Here is a 25,781-nt window from a genome sequence, read left to right as displayed (position 1 = left end):
TGATGCCCATCTGCTTCGACAATGTTTGAGCGTGGCTGGGTACTTTTCTTTATGACCTCCGCCGGTCTCCACATCCTCTCTTCTCTTAATCTCACTGTACCCCCCAGCTGTAGAGGTGGCAGAGATTTTGAGCCTTTATCATAATAATGTCTCTGCTGTTCTTGATTGGCTTCTAGTCGTTGTTTAACGCCCCTCACCGTTTCAGGGTGAAGGAGTTTCTATGAAGTAGGAAGTCTAGTTTTTGTCCGTCTTCCCATGAGTGACTGAACTGGTGAGGACAGTCCATCTAGTGGAGTGTTACGGTAGTCAAGCAGTGCCTACTTTTTGCCACAGCCTCTCAGGTATTTAATGTCCTTTCATTGGCTCCTTGGAGTTTTTTCTCTTGTACATATTGCTTGTGGGGCACTTTCCTATCATGTCTGCTATCTGTGCTGCCATACCTGGCCAATACATGACATCTCTAGCCAGTCTCTTTGACTTTTCCATACCTTCCATACACACTACCAATACAAGTATGTAGGTCTTCAAGCTTTATACTCGTGTTTGTATAGCATAAACAGTAGGGCTTTCCTGTTCAGCAGAAAACTGTCGAAGGCCACATTGATAGGTTACAGCCTTACAAGCCCCCCCAATAAATGCAGCACAGTGACCTTAAACAAACCTGCCAACTCCAACCAAAAACAGCTCAAGGATACATCCTGTACTCTGGGCAAAAGACTTTACCAGTTGAACACCTTGGTATTTTTAATATATAACTGGTCTTAATGGGTTTAGGTTATGATATAGGATATTTACATTGTAGATTCATGTCTCCCGTTCTCAATATCCCAATCATGTACATGATATCACGGTTATATTCTTATGTTTCAAAATAAGGAAGGGGGGCCTCAATATCACCCCCTCGGCACATGCAGCTTTGAATGATCTCGGGCACTGAACAAGTAAATTCTCTCTCTACACAAAGACAGTACATGAGGGAAATACACCAACGCAGGGTGAGAAGTCTGTGTATAAAAATAAAGGGGGTCTTCTACATGAAGGTATATGAATTTGTGTATACATCTGCCAAAATAAGGTTGTATGATTTATATGCATACATTTGAATTTGTCACAGTTACAGTATGATGGCTTTGCTTCAGATGCCAAGGTATGATCACTCTGCCCAGTGGTAGCCTTGACCTGCAGGTGTGTTTGACTTAGGGCACTATAATGCTGTAATTTAGGTGCCTCTAATGCTTTCTGTGACATCAAGAAATGTTTTATTTTTTTAGATGCAGTGCTACATATTAAGGATTGATTTCTATGAGCTATTACTTGAAACTGCTTCAGAAATACCTTTGCCCCACCACAGATCCCTTGCAATATGAAAGAAATATAAACAATAAATGTAAAGCTTTTTAATACCAAAATGTGGCCAGCATAGACAAGAACTAAGTTGCTTAGTTTCAGTGTACATACGGATAGGAAGTGATTGCCAGTAATCAAGGAGGTGACAATTTGAACTAAATAGCATTTTATTCAAACAAATACAATATAAAAGAAAAGCTACTGCATTCCCCAGTCTTCAGAGATGTGTGGCTCTGACAGTTCAGCGTCTAATGTTTTCTCTGCACTTTCACTGTACAGAATGGCACACTAACAGAGATGTTACAGATATTACAGCAGCTACTGTATAATTAAATTACTTTGACTTTAAGCCACACAAATCTCTCTCTATGCCGGCCTTCTGTATAGCCTCAGTAGTGGTAACTTTGAAATTTAAAATAATTGAACCCCATGCACTGATATGTGCTTCAGTTAATTACATCTTGTTGGTGTGTTATCATTGAGTATGGTATTGAGTGTTATATGAAGATTACAGCTTACTTTCAAGCATTTAATAGGAAGGTCTACAGGGAGTGACACGTTGCCAAATTATAACTCAATTGCCTCAAAAGACTATTTATGTTATCAGCCTTCTGCATTAAGATTACCCTTGAAGCACATCAGGTAATGAAATGTACATTCATTGCATTTATACCGTAACTGGTTATTTCAAAAGGTGTGTGCAATATGAAATCCAAACCACAATTAAGAGAAAATAATAGTCAATTTACCAGCAAGAGATGTGGAATATTCTTCCATTTGTTGCACAATAGTGACCTCTGCAGGCACTAACTATCAACAGCAAGCAATAGTGCCAACAATGGGTTTTATTAACAAAACACAACCTATTCTGCAATACAGTGTCTCAAAAGAAGTGTTACAGTGGGTTGCATTGTTTCAAGCATTTGCTGAAGATTTGTTCTTCCAAAACAGTATTTTGCACAGAAAAAAAAATTTATAAGAAAGATAAGTTATTAAAATGTGTATACACTCAAAGACATTTCTATGTTCATAGTGCATGATATCTTCGGAATGAACCAGTGCAAAACCGAAGTGTTACTAATAGATTACAACAGTACAGTATATTACATTGATAATTCATAATGATCTTTTAAATGTTGCTGCTGACATATTTACATATGGTCAAGGGCAAGAAATAGATCAATATTTTCTGCTTTTAAAGCTTACATTTCTTTTCTACTTAATTTCAGTGGAATGTGGGAGTATTAGTACATTTATTGTATTTATTTTATTAGATGTTAATATGCATATATTTGTAATCTGCACTCCCACCCCATCTTCTCCCACCCTGACAACTCTTACAATAATTCAGCACCTCAACAAAAAACACATTTGTCTGGTTGGTTCACCTGAATTCAACTTAGTGAAATCCAAAGTGTAAAAAACCCAAATTAAAGGCTTACACCTAACAAATCGGAAAGGACGCCTTGACTTCCTCAGGACATCCTGATGAGGACCTTTGTAAGTAGTGGTGATGATATTTATTTTATACAATTTACAAGTGATTATTTATCTTACAAATTGCTATCAGCATTTAGGAATAACCAGATATTGTGGATCCCCTTCATTGTTTGCCAATACCATGAACACATCCTTCAAACACATTAAACGTTTCATAACTTGTCCATATTCAGCATTTACTGCAGTCTCTGAATATTTAAATCCCCCATGAATTCTTCAAGACATTGGCAAAGTCTTCATCGGCAGCTATTCCAATACTTAGTCCTTCATAATAGTCTTCAAACTCACAGTATGAGACTTCCCTGGGGTCTCTGCAAGCTCCCTGCAGCGTCTCCACGAACCCAGTCCTCAGCTGCTCCTCAGTGGCTTCACCTGCATCAATGTATGTGGCATGTATGTTACAATGGCGAGACAGAACCATGAATATCCTGGTTTATTAATTACTCAGCAGGCCGAGTTCACCACTTGCCAACTGAACTTGTACAAAACTACTGAGAAAAGACTCAGAAACTCATGTTGGACTGGCTGTACTGCCACATTTATGAACATTGCTGATCTTTTCATAGAGTGTTATACTCTTTATTATTTTCATACTCTCTCTTATCTTATCAATTGTTATTTTTATTATAATGAGCGTGCTATGCTTTGTTTTAATAATACATCAAGTGATGAAATGCAGTGTGGTGGTCTTGTTGTTTGCTGTCACATGTAGATTTGTTATGTGCAGGTCATTTGTGAACGTTGTCAGCATGTTGAAGTCCTAGAGATCAAGGTTCGTGATCTTGAGGCTCAGCTTGTTGATCTGCGCTGTATTAGTGATATGGAAGCATTAGTCAATCAGCCCATGAGAGAGATGGTGTGCACGCCAAAACCCAGGAGAGTTGAGACCTTAGAGCAGAAAAGCATACAGAACTGCTGGGTTACAGTAGGTCGTAACTGCCGAAAAAGGCGTGCACATCTCTTAGAGACATCCCAAGAGCTAGAATTGCCCAACAGGTTCCAACTGCTGGACACTGAGTTGGACAGTGACAGCTCAGAGGGTGATGTTGAGCTCCAAGGAGGTAGTTATAGTAGGAGACTCGATTCTTACAGGTGTAGATCACACCGTGTGTTCTAGTGATAAGGAGACCCGCATGGTATCTTGCCTGCCTGGTGCTCAGGTTGCAGATCTCCCTAAACTAGTAGACGAGCTACTGGCCAAAGCCGGGGGGAATCCACTGGTCATGGGCCACATTGGAACCAATGACATAGGAAAAGGGAGGGCAGAGGTTCCGCAAGACAAATATAAAGAGTTAGGAAAGAAACTAAAGAGCAGAACCTCCACAGTAGTTTTCTCCGAAATACATCATGTAGCATGTGCATGGCCAGGGAAACAGGCTGAGATTAGAAAGTTTAACACATGGTTGAAACCTTGGTGTAGGGAAGAGGGTTTTAGATTTATGGAGCATTGGTCTTTCTTCTGGGATAGATGGGACCTGTGCAAACCGGACGGTCTACATCTAAACAGAAGGGGGGCTAATGCATTGGGAGAGCGTATGTGCAGAGTAATTGAGAATCTTTTAAACTAGGGACCAGGGGGGCAGGGAGCTCTGACAATAGGAGATGTGCCTCTAAGGAAAGAAAACAAAGGGAAACTGCTAGTAGGAAAGTCCTGAAATGTTTGTACCTCAATGCTAGGATTATAAGGAACAAGATGTTAGACCTAGTAGCCACAGTGCTGGTGTGTGACTATGATGTTGTAGGAGTGACAGAAACATGACTTACAGAAAATGATGGAGATTAATACAAGTTGAAAGGATACACACAGTTTAGGAGGGACAGGCAAAATCGAAGAGGTGGTTGGGTATCATTATATGTCAGAAATGACAACAAGGCAGAAGAACTCAAATTAGATCCTAGTAACGAAACAGAATCTTTATGGGTGAAACTTTTGAACAAGAGATCTGGAGGATTAGTGGTAGGAGTGTGTTACAGACCACCCAACTCAGATATTCAGCAAGATGTTGCACAGTACAGTGTAATCAGGACTGCATGTAGAAAGGATGTGGCTGTTATAATGGGGGATTTCAATTTCCCAAACATTGACTGGGAAAGCCCAGTCGGGACTACAGAAGCAGAAATAGAAATGGTTGAGATGGTAAATGACTGCTTTCTAACTCAATTTGTCAGGGAACCAACCAGGGAGAGCACATGGATTGTCTTGCATGTGGTAGCCAAGAGAATAAGCTTTCAAATGATGTGTGCATTGTAGGAATACAGAGTGACTTCTAAGCACAGGAGCTGAGTGTAACACTGCCAAATAATGCTTAAGAGGGTGTAGTAACACAGTATATAACTCTGAAATGTACATAATGTTTCAGTTTTTGGTAACTTTTTTTGTTTAACCTCTGGCAGTTTACTGCTTACCTTATTATTATTCACTGGACTTGTACTGCTTTCAATAAAAAAACAAATTGGGGGGTTCTAAAACTTTCGACTGGTAGTGTACATTAAGCTGAAATCCTAGACCTACTGATGCTTATTATTTCAGAATACAATGCTTCATGAATACGGGCCTGCATTTTACACAAACCAACTTTTTAGGGCTACAACTCCTGTGCAAGGTGGTTATGTAATGTGCATAATTAAACCACCAAAATTCCTTTAATCTTCTCTATTAGTCATTCTATGAATGTGTGTTGGTTGTTGATTAAGAGGCAGCAGCTATGGACATTTATTTAGTCATGCATCCCTTTATTACTAATACATCTTATTTATTAGATTTCTTACAGTGTGTAAATCAATAATTAGTTTCAGTTTACTAGTAGGAACACATCATTTTCAAGTATCAAGTATTTTGGATTATATTTTGCTATTAAATTGAAGCATTGTCAGTTGGTTAACCCTGCCTTCTTTCATAGATTGATGTTCTGTAAACTTGGTTGTGAGAAGAAACTCTTTCAGCATCTACAGAATTGGTGACAACTGACAAATATCTTTATCTTTTACTTAAATTATCACTAACATTACATATAAACTAAAAAAGTAATCTAAATACATGTATATTTCATGCAGAAGTTTTTTCATTACAATCATCTATAAGGTGTCTTATCTCACCTGACAATACTTTTGGATGACCCTTGGCGCAGTAGAACTTTTCAATGTCAGTCATAGGAACAGTGCCAGTCTTGTTTGGGTCAAGCTTCATATAGGCCTGAGAAGCCATCAGATAGATGTACATATTCAGTCATATTACTAATTCAATACTTTTAAACAAAAAGCATCAGCTGCAGATAGAAAAACAACTTACTGCAAGCAAGTAGGGTCAGGCATAATGGCATAGGATAATTAGATTATAAAGAAACACCAGTTATTAGGCTTTAATTTAGTTATGCAATCTAGAGTCTGGTGAGCACACACAACATCCCATGTCATCACACAATTACTTAAAACAGATTAAGTTGAATAGGAAACTTACTTTTCTGACTAATGCTTTTCTATATTCACTCATCTCTCCAATGACAGCTCTTAGGAACTCCCCATAATCTACTTGACCATCACAGTTCTGGTCCAGAAACAGCCAAATAGCTTCAAAATCCTAGTGAGGGGAATATATATATTTGTGTAAACTTGCAACTATTCAGAAATGTCCTTTACTTTATAGAGAAACAAAATAAAAATAAATATAATTCCAAATTCACTTTTGATATGACGGTATTAAAACAAAACATCAATACAACTCTTCATTATATTTCATAATATTAAGTATAGGAGTACTACTGCAATGTTCATTTTTAAGAATGACTTTGAAAATGAATAGTTTAATTTGTCATTATATCCAATACATTTTCATCTTAAGAGAAACAAAGTTTAAACTGTTTACAGTTTTTTTTATATTGCCATCTACCTCATCAGACAGTGTCAAGTGAAACTCCTTCAGAGCCTGACGAATCTCTGCTTTCTGCAGAACTCCATCACTAGACTTGTCTGCATTTCTACAGAGCTTTCCTAATCCCGTAAGAGTACGAACACCTCTATTTCTTAACTTTGCTTTCAACGTTTCTGAAGGGGAAAAAATAATACTGATTAGCACAACAAAGGACAGGACAACAAAGTAAAAATTTAACAAGCAAACTAAAAGCACATGAAACTCAGATCCAGATTAACTAATTCATTATAAACAGTTCATACATCAGCATTACTGATCCACATGTTTATTTCTACACATTACTAATGGAGTACAAAGCACACAATTTTTCAAATCTAATGAAACCCGAACATAAACTAAAACATGTTATACAAACTTAAGGCCCTAAAGATTGATGTTTTGTTTTTATTTAATACAATTGCTTCTGGGTAAAAATATTTTTACTGTATCTAACTGTAATCAATTTAAGCTTTTTTTTCCTAATGGTAGACTTCAAATATATAATTTTAAGATTTATGTAACAATATAAAGAAAATTTGTAAATACAAATAAATAAATAAATAAATAAATAAATAAATAAATAAATAAATAAAACAAAATACGATACCTTGAATGGTTTTAAGAGCATCTAAATCATGTTTTCTTGGATCTTGGTTAATCTGTAGAGTGGAGGCTCTGAAATACATAACATTTATTTGAATAGTCTCCTACTACACAAGTTAAGTTAGCCATATTATTATTCTGCTTGATTTTAAAATAATCTGATGCATAACATGGAACAATAAAGGCAAGATTGCAGTTATTAATAAAATGACTTTTGGTTCTGGTACTCATTTATAACACATGCACAATGACAACTAAGCTGGCACAGGCCTGACAGACAATGTTTGTGAGATTTAATCCTGTAACTCATTAATGTTCCAAGCATAGTATCAAACGTGTGTCAGTATCACAACAGGTTTAACTTTAAATGCCACATTATACGATTTACAATAAAAAATGTTCTTCCACTCACAGTAACATGCCTTTTGCCAGATCGTCCACATCTGTAATTCGAATGATGAGCAATGGTCTCTGTTTAATGTTTTCTGGTAGATTGTCCCCCGATGTCGTAAAAGATAAGTTAGCCCCCTGTTTTATTACAGAAATGTAATAGAAATGAGTGTGATGCTATGATCCTTATAAGTAATAGCAAATAGAAAAACACTGCAGGCTAATTTCCTACTCCATAATTAGTCGACCAAATATCCTTTGCTTTGCTTTGTGTTATATATATGTTTAAGTTATATGTATGCAATGCTTCTTCTCGTTCAGCATATCTTGAGTTTTTAAAGTACACAAGTTTTAAGCTTTTGTCACCTTACATTCATGCCGGGGTTTGTGCCCAAGGCTGCTGTCAGCATGATGACAATTACAACTGCTGAAGAAATATGACCTAGAGATGTTTCCCCTGTTAGGCCGCATTTTTCACAACACTGCTTCATGCTTTTAAAAGTCAAAACCAGCAATGAATGTAAATTGAAAGAACCAGATTTGGCATATCTTTAGCTCATATTCAGAAGTTAATAATACAATATTACTTGCCATGTAAAAGTCATGAATTCCATATTGCATTCCTTTCTTTCTTCCACATTGGTGACTATAACATCCCTTTTGAATGAATGGAAGAGCATTTGTTCTGAGGAAAAGCAGACGTACTTTCATAAATACTTCCAACGTTTACGGCAAACGGCATAGTTAGAAAACACACGGTCCTACCTGTTTCTTCCGAAGTGACGATATTCATATATTGTTAAGGATTTATCAAACGTAAAAAAGAACCCAATCAGCTCTCTGCATGCATCACGACCGTTCCTACAAGCAAATACAACAGGTTAAGACATTCATATATCCTGCCAATTCAAAGAGGATTCTTTTATAAACAATAGATTTAATTTTGACGATAAATAGATTTTTTATATAATATTTTAGGTAACACACAATGCTTTTAAAGGAACATAGGTGTTTTACCAAATGCAAAAAAAAGGTTAATACATCTGTACACTTCAGTAAACAGTTGCCTACTGTCAAAATCTACCTTGACAAAATCCTGGCATCAAACCTCATCTTGTTAGACAGCAAATTTTCTGTTAATGCTGACCTCGTCTTTACTCTGTAAAAGATAATAGCTATTAGACATGTTCTTGTATTTTTGATATTTTAAATAAAACAATTACTAATAACTATGGCCCTGTGTTTCTTGCAATGCACTCTCTAAGGCAGCACTTAATTCCTCCACACACTAGGTGGCCATGTAGTCTGCTTAATTAAACCACGTATTGATTATTAATCCCAGGATTAATCATCTCAATTAGTCTTTTCATTAAGATGCATTGACATGTGGCAGCAGCTACCAACCTTTGTTTAAAGGGACATGCATTACTTTATTACTAATACATCTTATTCAATGTTATTTTATAGAATGTGTAAATAAATAATTGCAATGTTAGAATGCACTAGTATGAACACATAATTAGTAAACAACAAAACTTTGTAAGGTGCCCTTCCCCAAACTATTCACTCTTATTTTGGCCAATAAATTGCTTTATAATTGTTAAAGTGAAATAAAGGGCAGCATCAATATTTAGGTGTGATGCAGTTTATATATACCCTTAATGAGTTAACTGCACGATAACAACACAAAGATTTAAATTCGATAGCAGTGAAGTGCACACACAAGCTTACTTTGTGTCATGCAATGCTCTGTTCCTGAATCGCAAGGGTATCGATGCAGTCAAAGGTAAGGAACTCTGTTCATTGAAGGCTGAATTTTGTTCAGGGTCACTTATAACTGCTCTAAAACACAACAATTAAAGGTAAAACTGTGAGCACATACATTTGAAAATAACATTATAATATATAATTGATTATCTTTATTTTGAAAAGCCATACAATTATTGTTCAACTGATTGTTCAAACAAATTGCAAGCAACTGTCTAATTAATGCATTATAAAAATAATCATAAGTTGTAAAAATCATATAAATAATCCATTATATAGATTCTAATTGTATCCCTTCTCATTTTCATTTTCAAATAATTTTGCATTACTCAGTTATCAAATGTAGCAGGAAAGCATATTTATTATTTTTGTTAAAGTATTACACATTTTATTTTAGAGAGATAAATAATCCCAATGCTAACCTGGATAACTGATCCACCATGACTTGCTCAACAACAGCCTGTTTTCTTCTTTCTGCTGCAAGGTCTTCCTAGACGACATTGAAAAATGTAATAGGAAAAAGACTGAATTCAGTTTATGTGCTTTCAACATTTTCCATGTTTTTTTTATGGTTAATCAATATGAAGGCCTATAATACTCGCATTATGAAGAGGAATCCTCCAAGAACTGCTAAACCTTCAACTACTAATGCAGGTTGTTAGCAACTGAAAAGGGATAAATAGGAATTCAAGAGTCAAGACACAATCACTGCAATTGTAGTGATAGAATTGAGAACAAGGGCAGTAATGTTCAGACTGTACAATGCACTAGTTAGAGCTCATCTGGATACTGTGTGCAGTTCTGGGCTCCACACTTCAAGAAAGATATCGCTGCTCTAGAGGCAGTTCAGAGGCGAGCAACCAGACTTATTCCAGGTCTGAAGGGAATGTCCTACTGAGAGACTGAGGGACTGAACCTTTTCACCCTGGAACAGAGGAGACTACGTGGGGACTTGATCCAAGTCTTCTAAATCATGAAGGGCATCGACCACATCAAACCAGAGGAGCTTTTCCAGATCAGCAGGGACACACACACCCGGGGACACAAATGGAAATTGGCCTTCAAGGAATTCAAGACAGAAAACGGGAGACACTTCTTCTCACAGAGAGGCGTCACAATCCTCTCGTTTGTAAACTTTCTTATGTTCTAATTATTACTTATTATAGCTTCATATTTATATCTCAAATTTGATCTCAAAATTGCCTGCTGCTGTGCAATCACAAACTGCCTCACGCTGACCTAGGAGAACCGAAGCTATGCACAGGTGTCCTCTAGAACTAATTCTGTCAGCGTCCACCGGTTGTTTTTTGTACAACGTGACTGTAACAATGCAATGGCGCTTAAGGACGGGTTGGTGTGAACACACGCCTGGCTGACATCAGGAGGCGCTACAGTACAGCACCCTGAGAATCCCCCATCTTACTCTGCCAGCCCAGTGCCAGCAGCACCCAGTCACCTATACCACCACTGAGGATGTGTGCTACAGTCAGCAGGTGACACAGTTCGGCTGCACTTTGCTCGATTGGACTCATGAATAGACTATCAGAAGCACTTACAGCTTCCAGTTTCCTCATGCTGTGCTGGATGGTGTAAGGTTTGCTGGTGTAACTCTGCTGTAGGAGGGCTTTTTCATCCAGTGCTGTCAGGTCATCATCATTAAGAAGAAGCTTCTAAGAGGAAATAAAAACATTAGTTTCATCAGAATGTCTGTTATGTTTTATATGACTAATAAACAACAACAAAAACATGTAACTTTAAGATAAGCTAAACTATGCTGCAACTTAAATGACACGACGGCAATATTTGACAAGTCCTCACCTGTGGTTGTGTTGCAATTGTGGCTGAATTCTTTAGCACTGGCTCAGTTTTGCTCTTGTCCTTTAATCGCTGTGAATGCTGCCTATAATTCTCCTTCAACTCAGCTTCATACTGCTTGTATTTTATTTGATATCTATCCGAAGGTGCTGGCAAATTCTCAGGGACAGTCTTTACTTCCCATGGAGGAGGCTACAAATGTAAAAAAACAAATTAAAAAACAAACAAACAGAAATGTTATAACCCGCTGTTTACACATAATTACACAGAAAGTAAATGTGTATATACATTTATATCCATAAATGCAGAATTTAACAAATAAATGTTTTGCAAACTTTTACCTTACACGTCATTAAAAATAAAATGTACCTTTTTAGTTTCCAGTACCTTAGCAGTCAGCTAAAGAGAGAAAGAGGGAGAGAGAGGATAGAAAATACAGTATTCTTTTTTAAAGAAGCAAATTCCTTCTTTCATTCTTAAAAATAGGCTTCTCTGCAATGAGAAAGAAGTACTACCACAAAATACATTATTGGAAGTGTCAAGGCTTCAAACACTGTGACAGTAACAGGGGGAAATAATATTATAATATATTTTATAATAAAGTCAGGTGTCCACAGACCTGCCTGGAGGCATCGGGCAGGGGAGTTCCCCAGCTCACTGTAGAGCTGGAGTCCGGGGGACCAAAGCGAGGATATCCTTTACTGGCAGGAATATATGCAACATCCTGTATAAACATATAAGAAGCATTTTAGGACAACACGACAGGTGGAACATTTTAAAATGTCCATAACTACATAAATTCTCTTCGGGAATCAAAAGAGACCTAGTTTAACCACCAGATTCATAATTCCTTCTGGTGGTTTAGCACCCTTTTAGGTGTTTATCTGCCTAAATAATTTCAAATTTAATATTAGGCCTACATTGTACACTCTACTTCTCAAACAATTTGAACATCGGGCTAGAACACCTTAGCATGCATCCATAAATTGTTGTTTTGTGTTTTTTTCGCCTTCACATACATCATATGACTAAAGATTCAACTACTCCCAAAATACTGACTTCATGGTTTTAACATTGTCCTTTTCAGACTTTACAGATAGAAAATAAACTAACAAAATAAATTAAATTATATAAAATGTGTTTAAAGTAAAAAAACAAACAACATGAATACTGATATGTGTAAAAAGAGGACCATAAATCTTGTAGTGTCTCTCACCTCATCATCTGAATCACCTGAATCACCTAATTTCCCCAGACTTAGTTCAGGGACTCTGACAAAAATAAAAGTGGTGTTAGTTGTAATACACGTGTAAATCATGAAACTGAATTGAAATGTATCCTTGATATGATCAATTCATAATAACAAACGTATTCTTGTGTTTACAATGTTTAATTAATGTTAAGTTCCTGTAGCTTTTCAATTAAGCTTTTCACTGTCATTGGACGATTTTTTGTAAAGGGTGAAACATGTGGAAATTAACTTGAATAATGTTAAATCTTACTCGGTAGGACGAGGACCCCGAGAAGCTCCCGATTCTGTTCTCCAACCCTGCAAAAGTAGATATATTGAAAAGGCAATAAGTACCAAAACAACTCCTGTGGGAACCATGTCGATTTGGGTACCACTGTGCGACTGTCTGCCCCCTGTGGGACAACACATTACTTGTGAGAAATTAACAATATATATTTTCTTATCTTTCCGTATTTTATTGTTGTGGTTCTTTTTTTTAAGACACATATTGGGGATGGAAAATAACATCAAAATAAACCTTGTATGTGTCATTCTATGTGATTACACCTATAGTCGTGTTCTTGCAGCGCAGATGTCCGCAGTTCTGCACAGATCTGCACAATCCCCACGATCCCATTGGTGGAACCGCGCACATCTGCGCAGAACTGCCACACGAACGCGACCCTAGTGCTACGTTAAAATAAACAAAATAAACAAACACTTAACGCAGCATAGTGAAGTTCCCGGGAAATGAATCGTATCTTGTTTATGATCACGACAGCACATGTTTCTTGTTGATCACAACAGTAAGTAAATCATTCATTCTGATCTTAAACCGCAGTTACCTGCGCGTACTTATTTTCAGCCTGTTGGCTGGATTTTTGTCCTCGTCTTGGAGTAGCGGGGATGCCTTTTATTTCCAAAGCCATTAAAATCAACCGATTGACAATAAATACAAGAAGAAAGAAGTCAGGCTGGTGTTTGTGGGTGTCGATGTTGTCAGGCAGCTGGGCCGTGTAATCACCCGCCCCTAGAAACGCACAACACCGCGCAGAACTGCCCGCAGCTGCGCAGAGCCGACCAGCGCAGCCCCGCACTCACACCATTGACTAACAAATGAATTAACAAACTGAAAACCTTTCCTTTCTGACATTTTGTCTGAAAGCATGACAGTACACAGCTTTAGTTTTTTATTAACGTAATTGAATTTATTTGAAGTAAGGCATGAAGTATTTATTGAAGCACTTCATAATGTCTGCACTATAACCCACATTTCCACTGTGCTATTAATGTATATAGCATTTGTATTTCTGCATACAATAAACATATGCTGAGCAGAGAATATAAATATAAGTTTCTGCAAACACTAACATAGGTTACATATATGTCATGCTCATTTACTTGTTACAGTTTGTACTGTAGCCTTCATAACTGCATCATTCTGTATGAATTCCTTCAAATGGTTTCATTATCTGGCTTATATAGTATATGCAACAGGTTTTGCCCACTCATTAAAATTGAGCTGGGAATTAAATGATGCAAACATACTACATAAAGGATTTTATAATAATAAAACATCATAATATATAATATTAATATCCACATTTTCTTCTTGGTAATAATATCAGTTATGTTCAGCATGTTAAGAGGAAGCACCATAGGCATATATATATATATATATATATATATATATCCTTGATTTCTCATATGCTACTATGGTGAATGTAAAATACTATCTAAGCTTCTAATGGTGTTCCAACAACAAACCACTGTAACATCATTATAGTTTTCTCAGAAAAGAACCCCTGTATAAAAGAATGAAACCTCTAAATTAACCCTAAATCATGAGAGCTGATCACCTTCACTCATAACAAGCTACATGTTAACACACAGCAGTGATTAAAATGGAGACTGAATTGAGACTTTTACAATCATTGAAAACATGCAAGATGTAGAAGAGGTCCCATACACGTACGATTCTCATACAGCTTACAGTACATTTAAATAAATTAACTATTTATATACTCTCGATATAATAACCAGATTAAAACACAACTTCAACCCACCTCCAAAATGCACGTCAATTAGATAGAAAGCAGCTATGAACTGAGCCTGGTGAACTGTGGGAGTGGGGCTAATGTTTTTATTTAATCCAGGCCTAATTCATAACAATGTCCAGTTTTACATTTATATCGCATTGATATGAAAATCAGGAAGAAAGATCCTTAAAAGGAACAACATTTTAAAAACATGATTGGTGATTACATGTCATGCCAAATGTTGTGTTTTAAATCACAAGTTTAAATAATTATGGCTAATTTACAACAGTGGTGTAATACAGACCAGGCTTTACCATTGCATTTAGATGGGCTGGCTATATTTTTTTACAGATCGTGTTGCTATCCTTTACTCTGTTCTTGTCATGCAGGTTCCTCTTACTAACTGATAGAGATTGGGAAGATTTGCCTACCAAGGCTGCACCCCCGGGCTTTAGAGACTTAGTTTAACCCTGAGCAGAGTGATTAAAATGTCATTACAAAACCATGTGAAGAAACTACATGGAACGACTTGAATATGTCTCATCATAAATCAGTGTCATTCTGTGTGTTAGTATTTTCTCATGTTTTGAAATATAATTATTATGGATGTAGGAACTATTAAAAGTCTGTTTAATACTGCTGTGTTAATTGTGCCTTTCCAAATTACACTTGTGACTTAAAGCACATTTGGCACTGAAATGCATGTAAACATGGCCATTGTGATTTTACATTAGCATACACCCAGCAGTAATGCCAAAAGAAGCGTCTGAAGTTGTGTTTTACATCTTTCTGTGACATTAAAGATGACATTAATTTAGCTTTGCTTTAAAAGTGTTCATTCAGGTCTGTTACGTCGTCTTAACCCCGTTTCTTCAATTTCTTCACACATGCTCCGAAGAGCACCCACATCTTCAATTCTAGTTTCAGATGAAATCTTCAGGGTAAGTGTATGGAGGTTCCCGTCATTGTTTTCATCTACTTCACTTTCTACAATTTCCCCTAAAATGGTGTCTGGGTTCAGATGCTCTTGCACGTTTCCTCCTCTTGCGGTGCCGTCCTGCTTTTCCGCAGAGCTGTCCTCTGCCTCACTCTCCTTGGCAGTCAAAGACTCGATCAGGTCTTCAAGCTTCTTATCACAGGCCGTTTCTGAAAGATTAAATAGATAGACATACACAAAGGAATAAATCAAAGTTACTAAACTTAAAAGTCCTCATTTTTTTATGTTTTCTTTCAATTAGTGGGGATCCTACTTCAGGTAAAACATGGCTGTCAAATCCTGCACCTCTGCAATGTCAACACACTTCAGTGTGACTAGGGGAGAACTGAATACTAACACTTTTAAGTGAGAAAACATTCTAGAAATGTGTAGACCTAAACCTAAGCCTCCTCGCCTGTATGTCTGAGGTGATCAAAAATATGAAATAAAAACAAAGTCACCTTCAGCATTCATAGGAGGGCAGTCCATGCCTCTTTTCTTCATCAGCTGTCTGATGGAATGTAACTGCGCCATGATTTCATTCTTCTGTTCAAAGGCCACAGATTCAACACTATAATGCAGTAAATTATATTATAGAATACAAACTGTCAGACAACTAGGGAAAACAAGAGAACTAAACAACACTGGCCATTACATAAATATATATTTGTACATGATTCCTATAAATGTTCAAGTATTTGAACCTCTGTGAATGACAAACATTTGTATTATATTATTTAGTAACTTTGTGCTGATAAGTGCAAAATCTGATGACATGCCCAAAAGGGGGGGATTACCCATAAAAAATTACTTTAGCACTATTCTTTCAATCTAAAAACCTAATGAAAACAATACAGTGCAGATCAATCAGTCCTTAAATATTATACAGTCTCTAACTTAAAATGAAGGCCAAGTTCAGGTTCTGGAGTTAAACCACGTAACCTAAATATTAATTTAAATGAAGGCACATTAAATGTGTTTTACCTGCTAAAGGTAAGTTCCCATGGGCTTCACTTACCATGTAGTCAATGGATCCAGCTGGGTCAGTATTGAATTGAGCATCTTCTCGGTCTGTGCTAAGCGTTGTTCAAGTTCATTCAGTTGATTTTCAGCTAAGATTAGAAGGAGAATAGACAAGGAATTGCAGTTCAGTACAAAACATTCAATTGACTTAATTTCCTTGGCTATATACCCATGCCAGTGAACCCTGAAGCAGACAACCCTTTATTAGAAAATAAGCTAAGGAATGAAATCCATAACAATAACTTTACCTGTTTCATCAGACTTTTTCGCCCCTTTAGAACACTTATCCTTGTCATTTTTTGATTCATCCTTTGATTTAATCTGTATTTTAAAGAACAAACGAGACAAACAGTGTTCTATTAGTACAACTGCAGAACATATGTTTGTTTCCCCACACAAATGTGAGGAACAGTTTTCACATTTTAAGGCAAAAATCAACTTTCATTCTGGTCATTCTGCAGGAGGAAACTTTCATCCTGCCTTGTCCTATTGCAAAACATTTAGAGATGCTCCTCACTGTGAAATATGCTCTATTAAACACAAACATCTGATGAAAGCTGCAGATGCATTTGCAATATTTACCTTTAGAAACTTGTATGCTGCAAACACACCAACCCCAATTGCATACAGTGGCATCAGAGTAAACACGTAGCCTTTGTTATTGCCTTTGAGTCTTTCGCTCTTTATCTCTTGTTCCATCATCTTTCTCATTTGCTGCATGTTTTCAAATGGCTGGCTCTTCGCGCCTCCTGCATTCATATTCACCTGAGGCCCTCTTACTGGATGAGAAACAACAAAAAATACAATATATATGGTACTTGCTTCATACATATATACCCTAATCATTCAATGTTTTACAATGCATATGAAGAAAATGATAAATATTGCCCCTATAAATAATAACTGACCATGTTACACTTACATATGAGAATTTCAAATGACCTACTATAACAATACATATAGCTGCAGCTTGAAATTGCTACAGCTTGACAGTCACAACAACTTCTGAATAAGGTATACAAAGCCAGTATACTTTAGAGATATAAAATATATTTGTTAAATGATGGACTGTTTTATTATTATTATTATTATTATTATAAAAAGAAGATAAAGACAAAAATACATTTAATTGAACAACTTTGCTCAGTACTTAAATCATTGAATTATTTACCATAGCAATTACTAGATAACTATTATACACCACACAAGTCATACACATCTGCACCCATGTCCTATGCTGGTCTCATTGAAACACTCTTAACCAGCTGTTACAGATGTTACCTTTCCTATTGAAATGCGGATCGAATGGCTTCGGGTCCTTCGATCCGCCTCCGAACATCCGAGGGAAAAGCACGACCGCAAACAGCACCGCGCTGAACAGCACCATGAGCTGCTGGGACGAGCTGAGCAGCATGGCGGCCAGCGGAGGAGACACGAAACAGATGATAATGCCAGGCGTACTTTCAGGATATGAACACAACACTTGTTATTCGCAAGATCTACTGCATGACAAGGCACACGGAAGGCATGCATCAACAACACAACTCCTCATTCTATTATTTGAGTATTTACACGTTTTACTTCCTGCTGCGCAAACCTTCTGCGCGAATCTGCCCCGTTCCACCAATGGGATCGGGGGGATTCCGCAGACCTGCGCAGAGCTGCAGCAGTCTGAGCCACAAGAGCACGACCCTTCATTTGCCATTGCTTTTTGTAACGGAAGTGACGTCAGCGGCTGTGCTTAAGGAGACAGGGCGCGTTCCTGCAGAGCATGCTGGTCGCGATGGTTAAGTGCAGATTTTCGCAGTTCTGCGCAGAGCTGCGCTGCTCCACCAATGGGATCGGTGGAATTGTGCAGCTCTGTGCAGAACTGCGACAATCTGCGCTTCAAGAATGCCATCATATATATAGGCGTAATCGCGTACAGTGACAAAACACACTCACCTGAACAACAACAATAAATGGGTGGGAAATACGAACAAATGTATTAAGTTAATTTATCACAATTACTCTATTGACCAACAGGGGGCAGACAAATCCACTGTGTAGTGCAAATGCTTTCGAGATGCTTCCTGACAGGTTTAGGTCACACGGCGCACACTTTTTTGTAATTAATGCATGTTAATGTTGTACTCAAAACAAGTGTGTGTACAATCTTCATCTTTCTTCATAAAAAAACATTGAAACCATGTTACATTTCACAGAATAGTAATTGACCAGTTGATTTTTTTTTTTATTCTGTTTATTGATTTTTTGATAATCACAATTGGTAATATGCAGATTACAGGAATATATTTGTAAAGGAATAAAGAAGAAAGAGGAAAAAGATTGAAAGAAGAATGAAGAGAAAGGGGAGAGAAAAGAGAAAGACAAGTTGGAAGAAGACAATTATAGCAGGTCTTCTAAAGGAACAGTATGGAGAGCGTCAACCAAATGATCAGGGGATTATTAGGGCAAAGAGGAGGTGCTTAAAGTAAGACAAATAAGGTTGCCAAGCCGTGTAAAATGTGTCTGTGGAACCCCGAAGGGTATATTTAATTTTTCACAATTTGAGGAAGTATAATACATCCCTAATCCAGCAGATGTAAGCAGGTGGAGCAGCTTGTTTCCAGTTTAATAGAAATAAACATCTAGCCAGGAGAGTTACAAATGCCACAGTGTTTTTGGACAGACAGACTGTGCCAGGTGCAACACTACACAAAGCAATCAGGGGTATGGGGTATGGGTTCAATGCACAATTGTAGGACATGTGATACAGATTCAAAAATAGAGGACCAATAAGAAGGTAGCTGAGGACAAGACCAGAATATCTTGTAACACTGTGCTGCTAGGAGGGCTGCTCCAGCATTTGCATAAGGGACAGAGGCATGCTGGGAGCAGCCCCCTCGTAGGAGATGAACAGGACTGGGGGGAGAGTGGGAGAATGTAAATACAGAGATACCCGCTGCTCCTCTAAATATACTCTTTAAGAGCTGACTGCGCCGCAGAGCTATCTAAAGGGCCTCAATGGTGATGGCAAAGAGAAGGGGAGAAAGGGGACAGCCCTGCCTGGTGCTATGCTGCAGGGGGACAAAATCAGAATAAGTGTTATTAGTACAAACAGAAGCTAGTGAGGAGGAGTATAGTAATCTAACCCTGGAAATAAAATTAACATCAAAGCCAAACCTGAGTAGAGTTTCAAAAAGATAATCTCACACAATCACAATCAAAAGCTTTCTCTGCATCAAAAGAGACCAGGACCTCTGGGAGGAGGGATGTTGAAGGAGAGTATATTTATATATAAATAAGGTTGGAAAATAAACGATCCAGATTGATCTGGAGAGATTATAGATGGTAGATTCTATATGCAGTGCCAACATTTTAGCAAGGATTTTGACATCGACATTGATGACGGAGATGACAGGTATGATCCACATTGAAGAGGGTCCTTATCCTTTATCAGTATCAAAGATATGGATGTCTCACAGAGAGTTTGAGGAAATGAGGATGGTGTAAATGACTCTGAAAACATAGAAAGCAGCAAAGAGCAAAGTTTATGGGAAAATGTCTTGTATAATTCTATAGGAAAACCAGGCCATTTCCCACTGCATGGATGCAATAGGCTGAGTTATCTCATCAGATGAAAATGGTTTGTCCAATCTATCTTTAGATTCGACATCCACAGATGGAATGTTAAGATTCTGAAAGAAATAATCAATTAAAGAGAAATCAGCAGGAGATTCCGACTCAAAGGGATGCGTAAAATTGTTCAAATAGATTATTGATTTCATGTTGGTTGACTGTTAGGCCCGATGGTGTTCTAACCTGAGTAATTAAGTGAGAGGCAGCAAAGTGTCGAAGCTGGTGGGCTAAAATCTTACTGGCCCTGTCTCCGTGCTCATACAGGACATGCTGTGATTTAAGAAGCATTTCTTCTGCTTGATTGGCGGAAACTCTGTTTGAAGGTTAAGTCGTTTATATAAAGCAGGGGAGGGTGAATTAGTATAAAGGTTGTCTAATTGCAAGATAAGAGTTGTTAATTCTGATAACCTTTTTGTATGTTTTTTTCTTTACATTAGCAGCATAAGGTATAATCTGTCCTCATAGATATGCCTGTAAATTCTCCCACAAAGTGGAGGAAGAGATACCAGGAGTGACATTTGTGCTAATAAAGAAGTCTATCTGTGAGGAAATTGTAACGTACCGTGGGCAGAGGAACCCATGGTCATGGTCACGGGCAAGGGTTGGGTGATCAGGCAAACGGGAAGAGCAAAGTCGTGGTCGGGAAGTCAAGCGGGAGGTCAAGGATACATGGTTAATTCAAGGCTAAACAAGGCACATGGAGACAGCTTGGAATTCTAGTTTACAGTGACAAAACTTCATGCTGACTCAGTGTCGGTCGGGGGTTTATATAGGGAGCAGAGAACCAGGCTGGAAGGTGCAGGATGAATGGGAGCAGGTGTTTATCACAGGAGTGCACAAGGGTTAACAGGAAAGCTGATTGAAGGAAGGGAGCTGGGAGAAGTGACTGGTAAGGAAGGGTGAAGGTGACATCTAGTGGGGAAAAGTGGAAGTGCTAGATCGTGGTCATGACAGAAATGAACTGTTTAAAGTTATGGTCAGAGAGTAGCAGTGAGTTAAAATGCCAGGGAGCAGAGGATGTCACTTGATCTGGGAGTGCAAGTTCCATTGTAAGAGGGGCATGGTCAGAAATCACAATACTATGATATGAATAGGTACGAACTGAGGGCAAAAGCTTTTTATCTAAAAAAAAAAACCAAATTGATAGAGGAGAATGTATGGTGGACATGTGAGAAAAAGAATACTCTCTGGCTGTGGGATTAAAAAAGGCCAAGGGTCAGAAAGGGCAAAATTATCGAGAAAAGACTGAATGGTGAGAGCAGATTTAGATGATGGTTTTAGTAGAAGAGTGGTCAAGACCAGGGTTTAAACAGCAGTTAAAGTCCCCCCCCAGGATCAAATTGAATGTGAATTCAGATCGTGTAGAGATGATAAGAAATGAGGAATAAAATGATCATCCAAGTTAGGGGCATATACATTTGCAAGTACCAACAGGGTGTTATATATTCTTAAAAATGTTATATTATATAACAATAATATATACCAGCGGCCATTTGAGTCTGCCATTACCCTACTCACAACAAAAGGAACAGATTTGTGTATTAACATAGCAGCACCTCTTTCCCTGGCATGGAATGTAGAGTGATAGAGCTGCCCCACCCAGCCCTTGCACATTCTAATATGATCTGCAACACGGAGATGGGTTTCCTGAAGGAAAGTAATATTTATCCTAAGCTGCTGAAGATGAGACAATACCTTATTTCGTTTTACAGGGTGGTTAAGCCCCTTCACATTCCAGCTCGTAAACTTAACTGAATGGCCTCCAGATCTCCCACTAAAATCAGCTTGAGCCATAACGATGCAAGAAGGAAATTATACTTCAGAGTAGAAGTTGTCATGAGTGAACCAGAAAAGTAGTACACAATTCACTCCAGTCACATAAGAACTCAGCTCAGACAACAAAATGAAGACCAAGAACATAAAGGAAAGAAAGAAGGAAAACAATGAGAAAGAGTTCAAGAAGAGAGTAAACCCCCCAACCCCCCCCCCAACGTACCTCCCCAAAGGAAGTACAAGCAAACCCACATAGCATCAAAAACATTTGCACAGTGCATTGTGCAGAGCAACATTCTTAGACACAGAGTCTCCAATGGTCTATATCAAGTTTGATAAAGTCAATCTTATTATTGGGAATCAAATAACTATTTACATTTCCAGTATGAACATATGTTCCATCAGTCCCAACCACACATATAGACAGCTAAATGTTATGCAGCAGATGTTTCACTTCCCCAGAAGCAGCTCTTCTCTTTGGAAGAGCTATTGCGAAGTCTGGGAAAATAAACTCTCTCTTGCCTTGGAATGACAAAGGACCCCCCAATCTAGCCTGGCGGAGAATCTGGTCTCGGACATGTAAAGATGAACCTTAATGATAAACGAACGTGGTCTCTGACCTAAAAGTGGCTTCACCTCCAGGCCCAGAATATCCTGTAGAAGTTGGGGAATCTATTACCCGGGACGAGAGCCCTCCACCCCTTCCTCTATCCCTATCAGCATGATATTATTCCTCCTCGACCTCCCTTCCAGGTCCTCACAATTACAGTGCAACTCCCTGAACTTCAGTGGAGAGTTTGCCGATGGTAGAATCCAGGGCCGCCATGGTGTCGCTACACCACTGCAGAAGTTCAAGTTCTTTTAATACGATCCCCTTGTAACTCTGATGTAGCTTGTAGAGATGATACCATTTACTGATGTGAATGGTATTGCGAAGTTATATCAAATATAAAGCTTGGGTATGAACTGCTGATATGTTTTGAAAATTAAACCAGATTTTGCAAGGTGCTGTGAGGTTCTGCGCACTTCGTACTGCGTATGTAATGTACATTTGATATTGATTGTGTTCAGTTAAGTGCCTGCTCTTTTGTACAGGACTGGTAGATGTGGGTCTTGTCATAAGAAAAGTTAGGATCCAATGGTTAGTAGAGTAAAGCATGTTAAACTATTTCCACATTCACCGCATTTAACATTAGGCACAATTCACCTTGGTTACAATAGGGATTAACACGTGGTTATGTTTTAAGTACAGTTAACCACCTTAAGCCCTTTCCACATTAAGTGATATTCACATATATGCAGCGCTTAACGTCATACTCGTATTGTTAATGTTACTTAAATGTCTCCATACTTTATTGATGGCATTAGGAAGTTTCCAAATGTAAACATACACAGTTAGAAAAGTAATGGTCATGTGTAAAGCACAGGCCTTTTAGACTCTCCCGTAAATATCACCGCACTACAGCAGGATGCTCTTTAATTTCTAAGTACAGATAATGTTGTAATGAATATCGTCTGTGTTGTATTCAACGCTTCCAGTTTGATGTGCTAAGAACAACAGGGCATGTCGAGCCTCTGCTGTCCTCCGTATTGTCCGCACAACAGTGATACAGACTCGATGTGCTGCTGCTTTGGTCTGAATCTGTGAGAAACCACGCCCATTCATTTGAATATACCGAATGGAAATGTGTCATTATGAAATACTGCCATGAAATACTGAAATGTGTATTTATTTAATATTGACTCAAACAGCATTCCATAGCATTTACTTCTTAGTTATGTTGTAAAGGAATGATGGAGGTATTAAAGCTCTTCAAAAAAATGCTGACAAACATTTATTTTTATTTTTTTAGAAATGCATCTATTTTCTTTGTAAACATAATATTTAAAGGGTCTAGCATTACACAGATACTTTCATAATCAACACATTAATTCCATGATGTTTATAAAGCATACACATATCTTAGTGGTCACAGTTGTGACTGGTGGGATAATGTAGACCATACACTCACCTAAAGGATTATTAGGAACACCTGTTCAATTTCTCATTAATGCAATTATCTAACCAACCAATCACATGGCAGTTGCTTCAATGCATTTAGGGGTGTGGTCCTGGTCAAGACAATCTCCTGAACTCCAAACTGAATGTCTGAATAGAACAAATCCTTAATGTTAAAAATATAACATGGTTATATGGAAGGAACTGTAAGGGGCAAGATACCTATAAGGGGCAATAGCTTTTCATACACTATATTATAGACTAATATAGCAAACTATGAACTGAAATAAATGTGTAAAATAGTTTGTATATTACTTGGGTAAATATTGAAAGCACTGGTATTTAATTACTTTATGCAACCAAGTAATAATACCACTAGCTTTGTACTATTCCCTCTGCCAAGTGAGCAGCTAATCAATATTTCTGATCAGGTGGGATCAAATCATTTGTGGGATTTCTTATGATGTAATAGTAGACTGTTAAAAATGCATCAAAATATAGAACAAAAAAGATGACCTAGCCTGCAATTGATTGGCTAAATTATTGTTTAATCAAATATTATGACTTGATTGTCTACTGTATTACTATGCTGTTTAACCTGAAAAACACAAATATGTGGAAAACAAGGAAGAACTAATAATTATATTTAACATACTTTATGACTACCAAGATACTTTATGCGTCACAGATATACACTCACATAAAGGATTATTAGGAACACCTTAACTCATTAATGCAATTATCTAACCAACCAATCACATGGCAGTTGCTTCAATGCATTTAGGGGTGTGGTCCTGGTCAAGACAATCTCCTGAACTCCAAACTGAAAGTCTGAATGGGAAAGAAAGGTGATTTAAGCAATTTTGAGCATGGCATGGTTGTTGGTGCCAGACGGGCCGGTCTGAGTATTTCACAATCTGCTCAGTTACTGGGATTTTCACGCACAACCGTTTCTAGGGTTTACAAAGAATGGTGTGAAAAGGGAAAAACATCCAGTATGCGGCAGTCCTGTGGGCGAAAATGCCTTGTTGATGCTAGAGGTCAGAGGAGAATGGGCCGACTGATTCAAGCTGATAGAAGAGCAACTTTGACTGAAATAACCACTCGTTCCAACCAAGGTATGCAGAAAAGCATTTGTGAAGCCACAACACGTACAACCTTGAGGCGGATGGGCTACAACAGCAGAAGACCCCACCGGGTACCACTCATCTCCACTACAAATGGGAAAAAGAGGTTACAATTTGCACAAGCTCACCAAAATTGGACAGTTGAAGACTGGAAAAATGTGGCCTGGTCTGATGAGTCTCGATTTCTGTTGAGACATTCAGATGGTAGTGTCAGAATTTGGCGTAAACAGAATGAGAACATGGATCCATCATGCCTTGTTACCACTGTGCAGGCTGGTGGTGGTGGTGTAATGGTGTGGGGGATGTTTTCTTGGCACACTTTAGGCCCCTTAGTGCCAATTGGGCATCGTTTAAATGCCACGGCCTACCTGAGCATTGTTTCTGACCATGTCCATCCCTTTATGACCACCATGTACCCATCCTCTGATGGCTACTTCCAGCAGGATAATGCACCATGTCACAAAGGTCCAATCATTTCAAATTGGTTTCTTGAACATGACAATGAGTTCACTGTACTAAACTGGCCCCCACAGTCACCAGATCTCAACCCAATAGAGCATCTTTGGGATGTGGTGGAACGGGAGCTTCGTGCCCTGGATGTGCATCCCACAAATCTCCATCAACTGCAAGATGCTATCCTATCAATATGGGCCAACATTTCTA

General features: G+C 38.0%; 2 protein-coding genes across 3 annotated transcripts; both read right to left on the bottom strand.

The window, feature by feature from the left end:
* Window positions 1–1,423: 1,423 nt before the first annotated feature.
* Window positions 1,424–13,579, bottom strand: caps2 (calcyphosine 2). 2 transcript variants are annotated; one of them, XM_066723647.1, is made up of 18 exons: window positions 13,406–13,579; window positions 12,832–12,878; window positions 12,546–12,600; window positions 11,949–12,053; window positions 11,699–11,728; window positions 11,333–11,521; window positions 11,071–11,184; window positions 9,937–10,004; window positions 9,479–9,589; window positions 8,832–8,906; window positions 8,513–8,608; window positions 8,339–8,432; window positions 7,770–7,885; window positions 7,362–7,429; window positions 6,734–6,888; window positions 6,305–6,424; window positions 5,944–6,040; window positions 1,424–3,219 (listed from the first exon to the last, which is right to left on the bottom strand). In XM_066723647.1, the coding sequence occupies exons 1-18, from the start codon at window positions 13,487–13,489 to the stop codon at window positions 3,044–3,046; spliced, it is 1,800 nt and encodes a 599-aa protein (XP_066579744.1). In that variant the 5' UTR covers window positions 13,490–13,579; the 3' UTR covers window positions 1,424–3,043. The 2 variants fall into 2 exon arrangements, with proteins under 2 accessions (XP_066579744.1, XP_066579745.1); XM_066723648.1 differs by having other exon boundaries at window positions 11,071–11,181.
* Window positions 13,580–14,020: 441 nt separating this feature from the next.
* LOC136771372 (resistance to inhibitors of cholinesterase protein 3) lies at window positions 14,021–18,197 on the bottom strand. Its single transcript, XM_066723645.1, has 6 exons — window positions 17,880–18,197; window positions 17,181–17,377; window positions 16,847–16,919; window positions 16,594–16,687; window positions 16,037–16,146; window positions 14,021–15,745 (listed from the first exon to the last, which is right to left on the bottom strand). The coding sequence occupies exons 1-6, from the start codon at window positions 18,010–18,012 to the stop codon at window positions 15,435–15,437; spliced, it is 918 nt and encodes a 305-aa protein (XP_066579742.1). The 5' UTR covers window positions 18,013–18,197; the 3' UTR covers window positions 14,021–15,434.
* Between the last annotated feature and the right edge of the window lie 7,584 nt (window positions 18,198–25,781).

The sequence above is a fragment of the Amia ocellicauda genome, chromosome 15 (genome assembly GCF_036373705.1).
Source record: "Amia ocellicauda isolate fAmiCal2 chromosome 15, fAmiCal2.hap1, whole genome shotgun sequence".
NCBI classification, from domain to species: Eukaryota; Metazoa; Chordata; class Actinopteri; order Amiiformes; family Amiidae; genus Amia; species Amia ocellicauda.
The sequence above is the reverse complement of the archived record's forward strand: the minus strand, read 5'-3'. Positions and strand labels throughout refer to the sequence as shown.

Excerpts from the sequence above, each read along its gene's own strand:
- caps2 (XM_066723647.1), bottom strand. The coding sequence starts at position 13,489 with ATGGCTTTGGAAATAAAAGGCATCCCCGCTACTCCAAGACGAGGACAA. Across the intron at positions 12,054-12,545 it reads CAGGTGATTCAGATGATGAG|GATGTTGCATATATTCCTGC; the intron begins GTGAGAGACACT and ends ATGTTTATACAG. Across the intron at positions 6,041-6,304 it reads GAAAAGCATTAGTCAGAAAA|GCCTATATGAAGCTTGACCC; the intron begins GTAAGTTTCCTA and ends ATGGCTTCTCAG.
- LOC136771372 (XM_066723645.1), bottom strand. The coding sequence starts at position 18,012 with ATGCTGCTCAGCTCGTCCCAGCAGCTCATGGTGCTGTTCAGCGCGGTG. Across the intron at positions 16,920-17,180 it reads CAGCATACAAGTTTCTAAAG|ATTAAATCAAAGGATGAATC; the intron begins GTAAATATTGCA and ends TTTAAAATACAG. Across the intron at positions 16,147-16,593 it reads CTGGATCCATTGACTACATG|TGTTGAATCTGTGGCCTTTG; the intron begins GTAAGTGAAGCC and ends ACTGCATTATAG.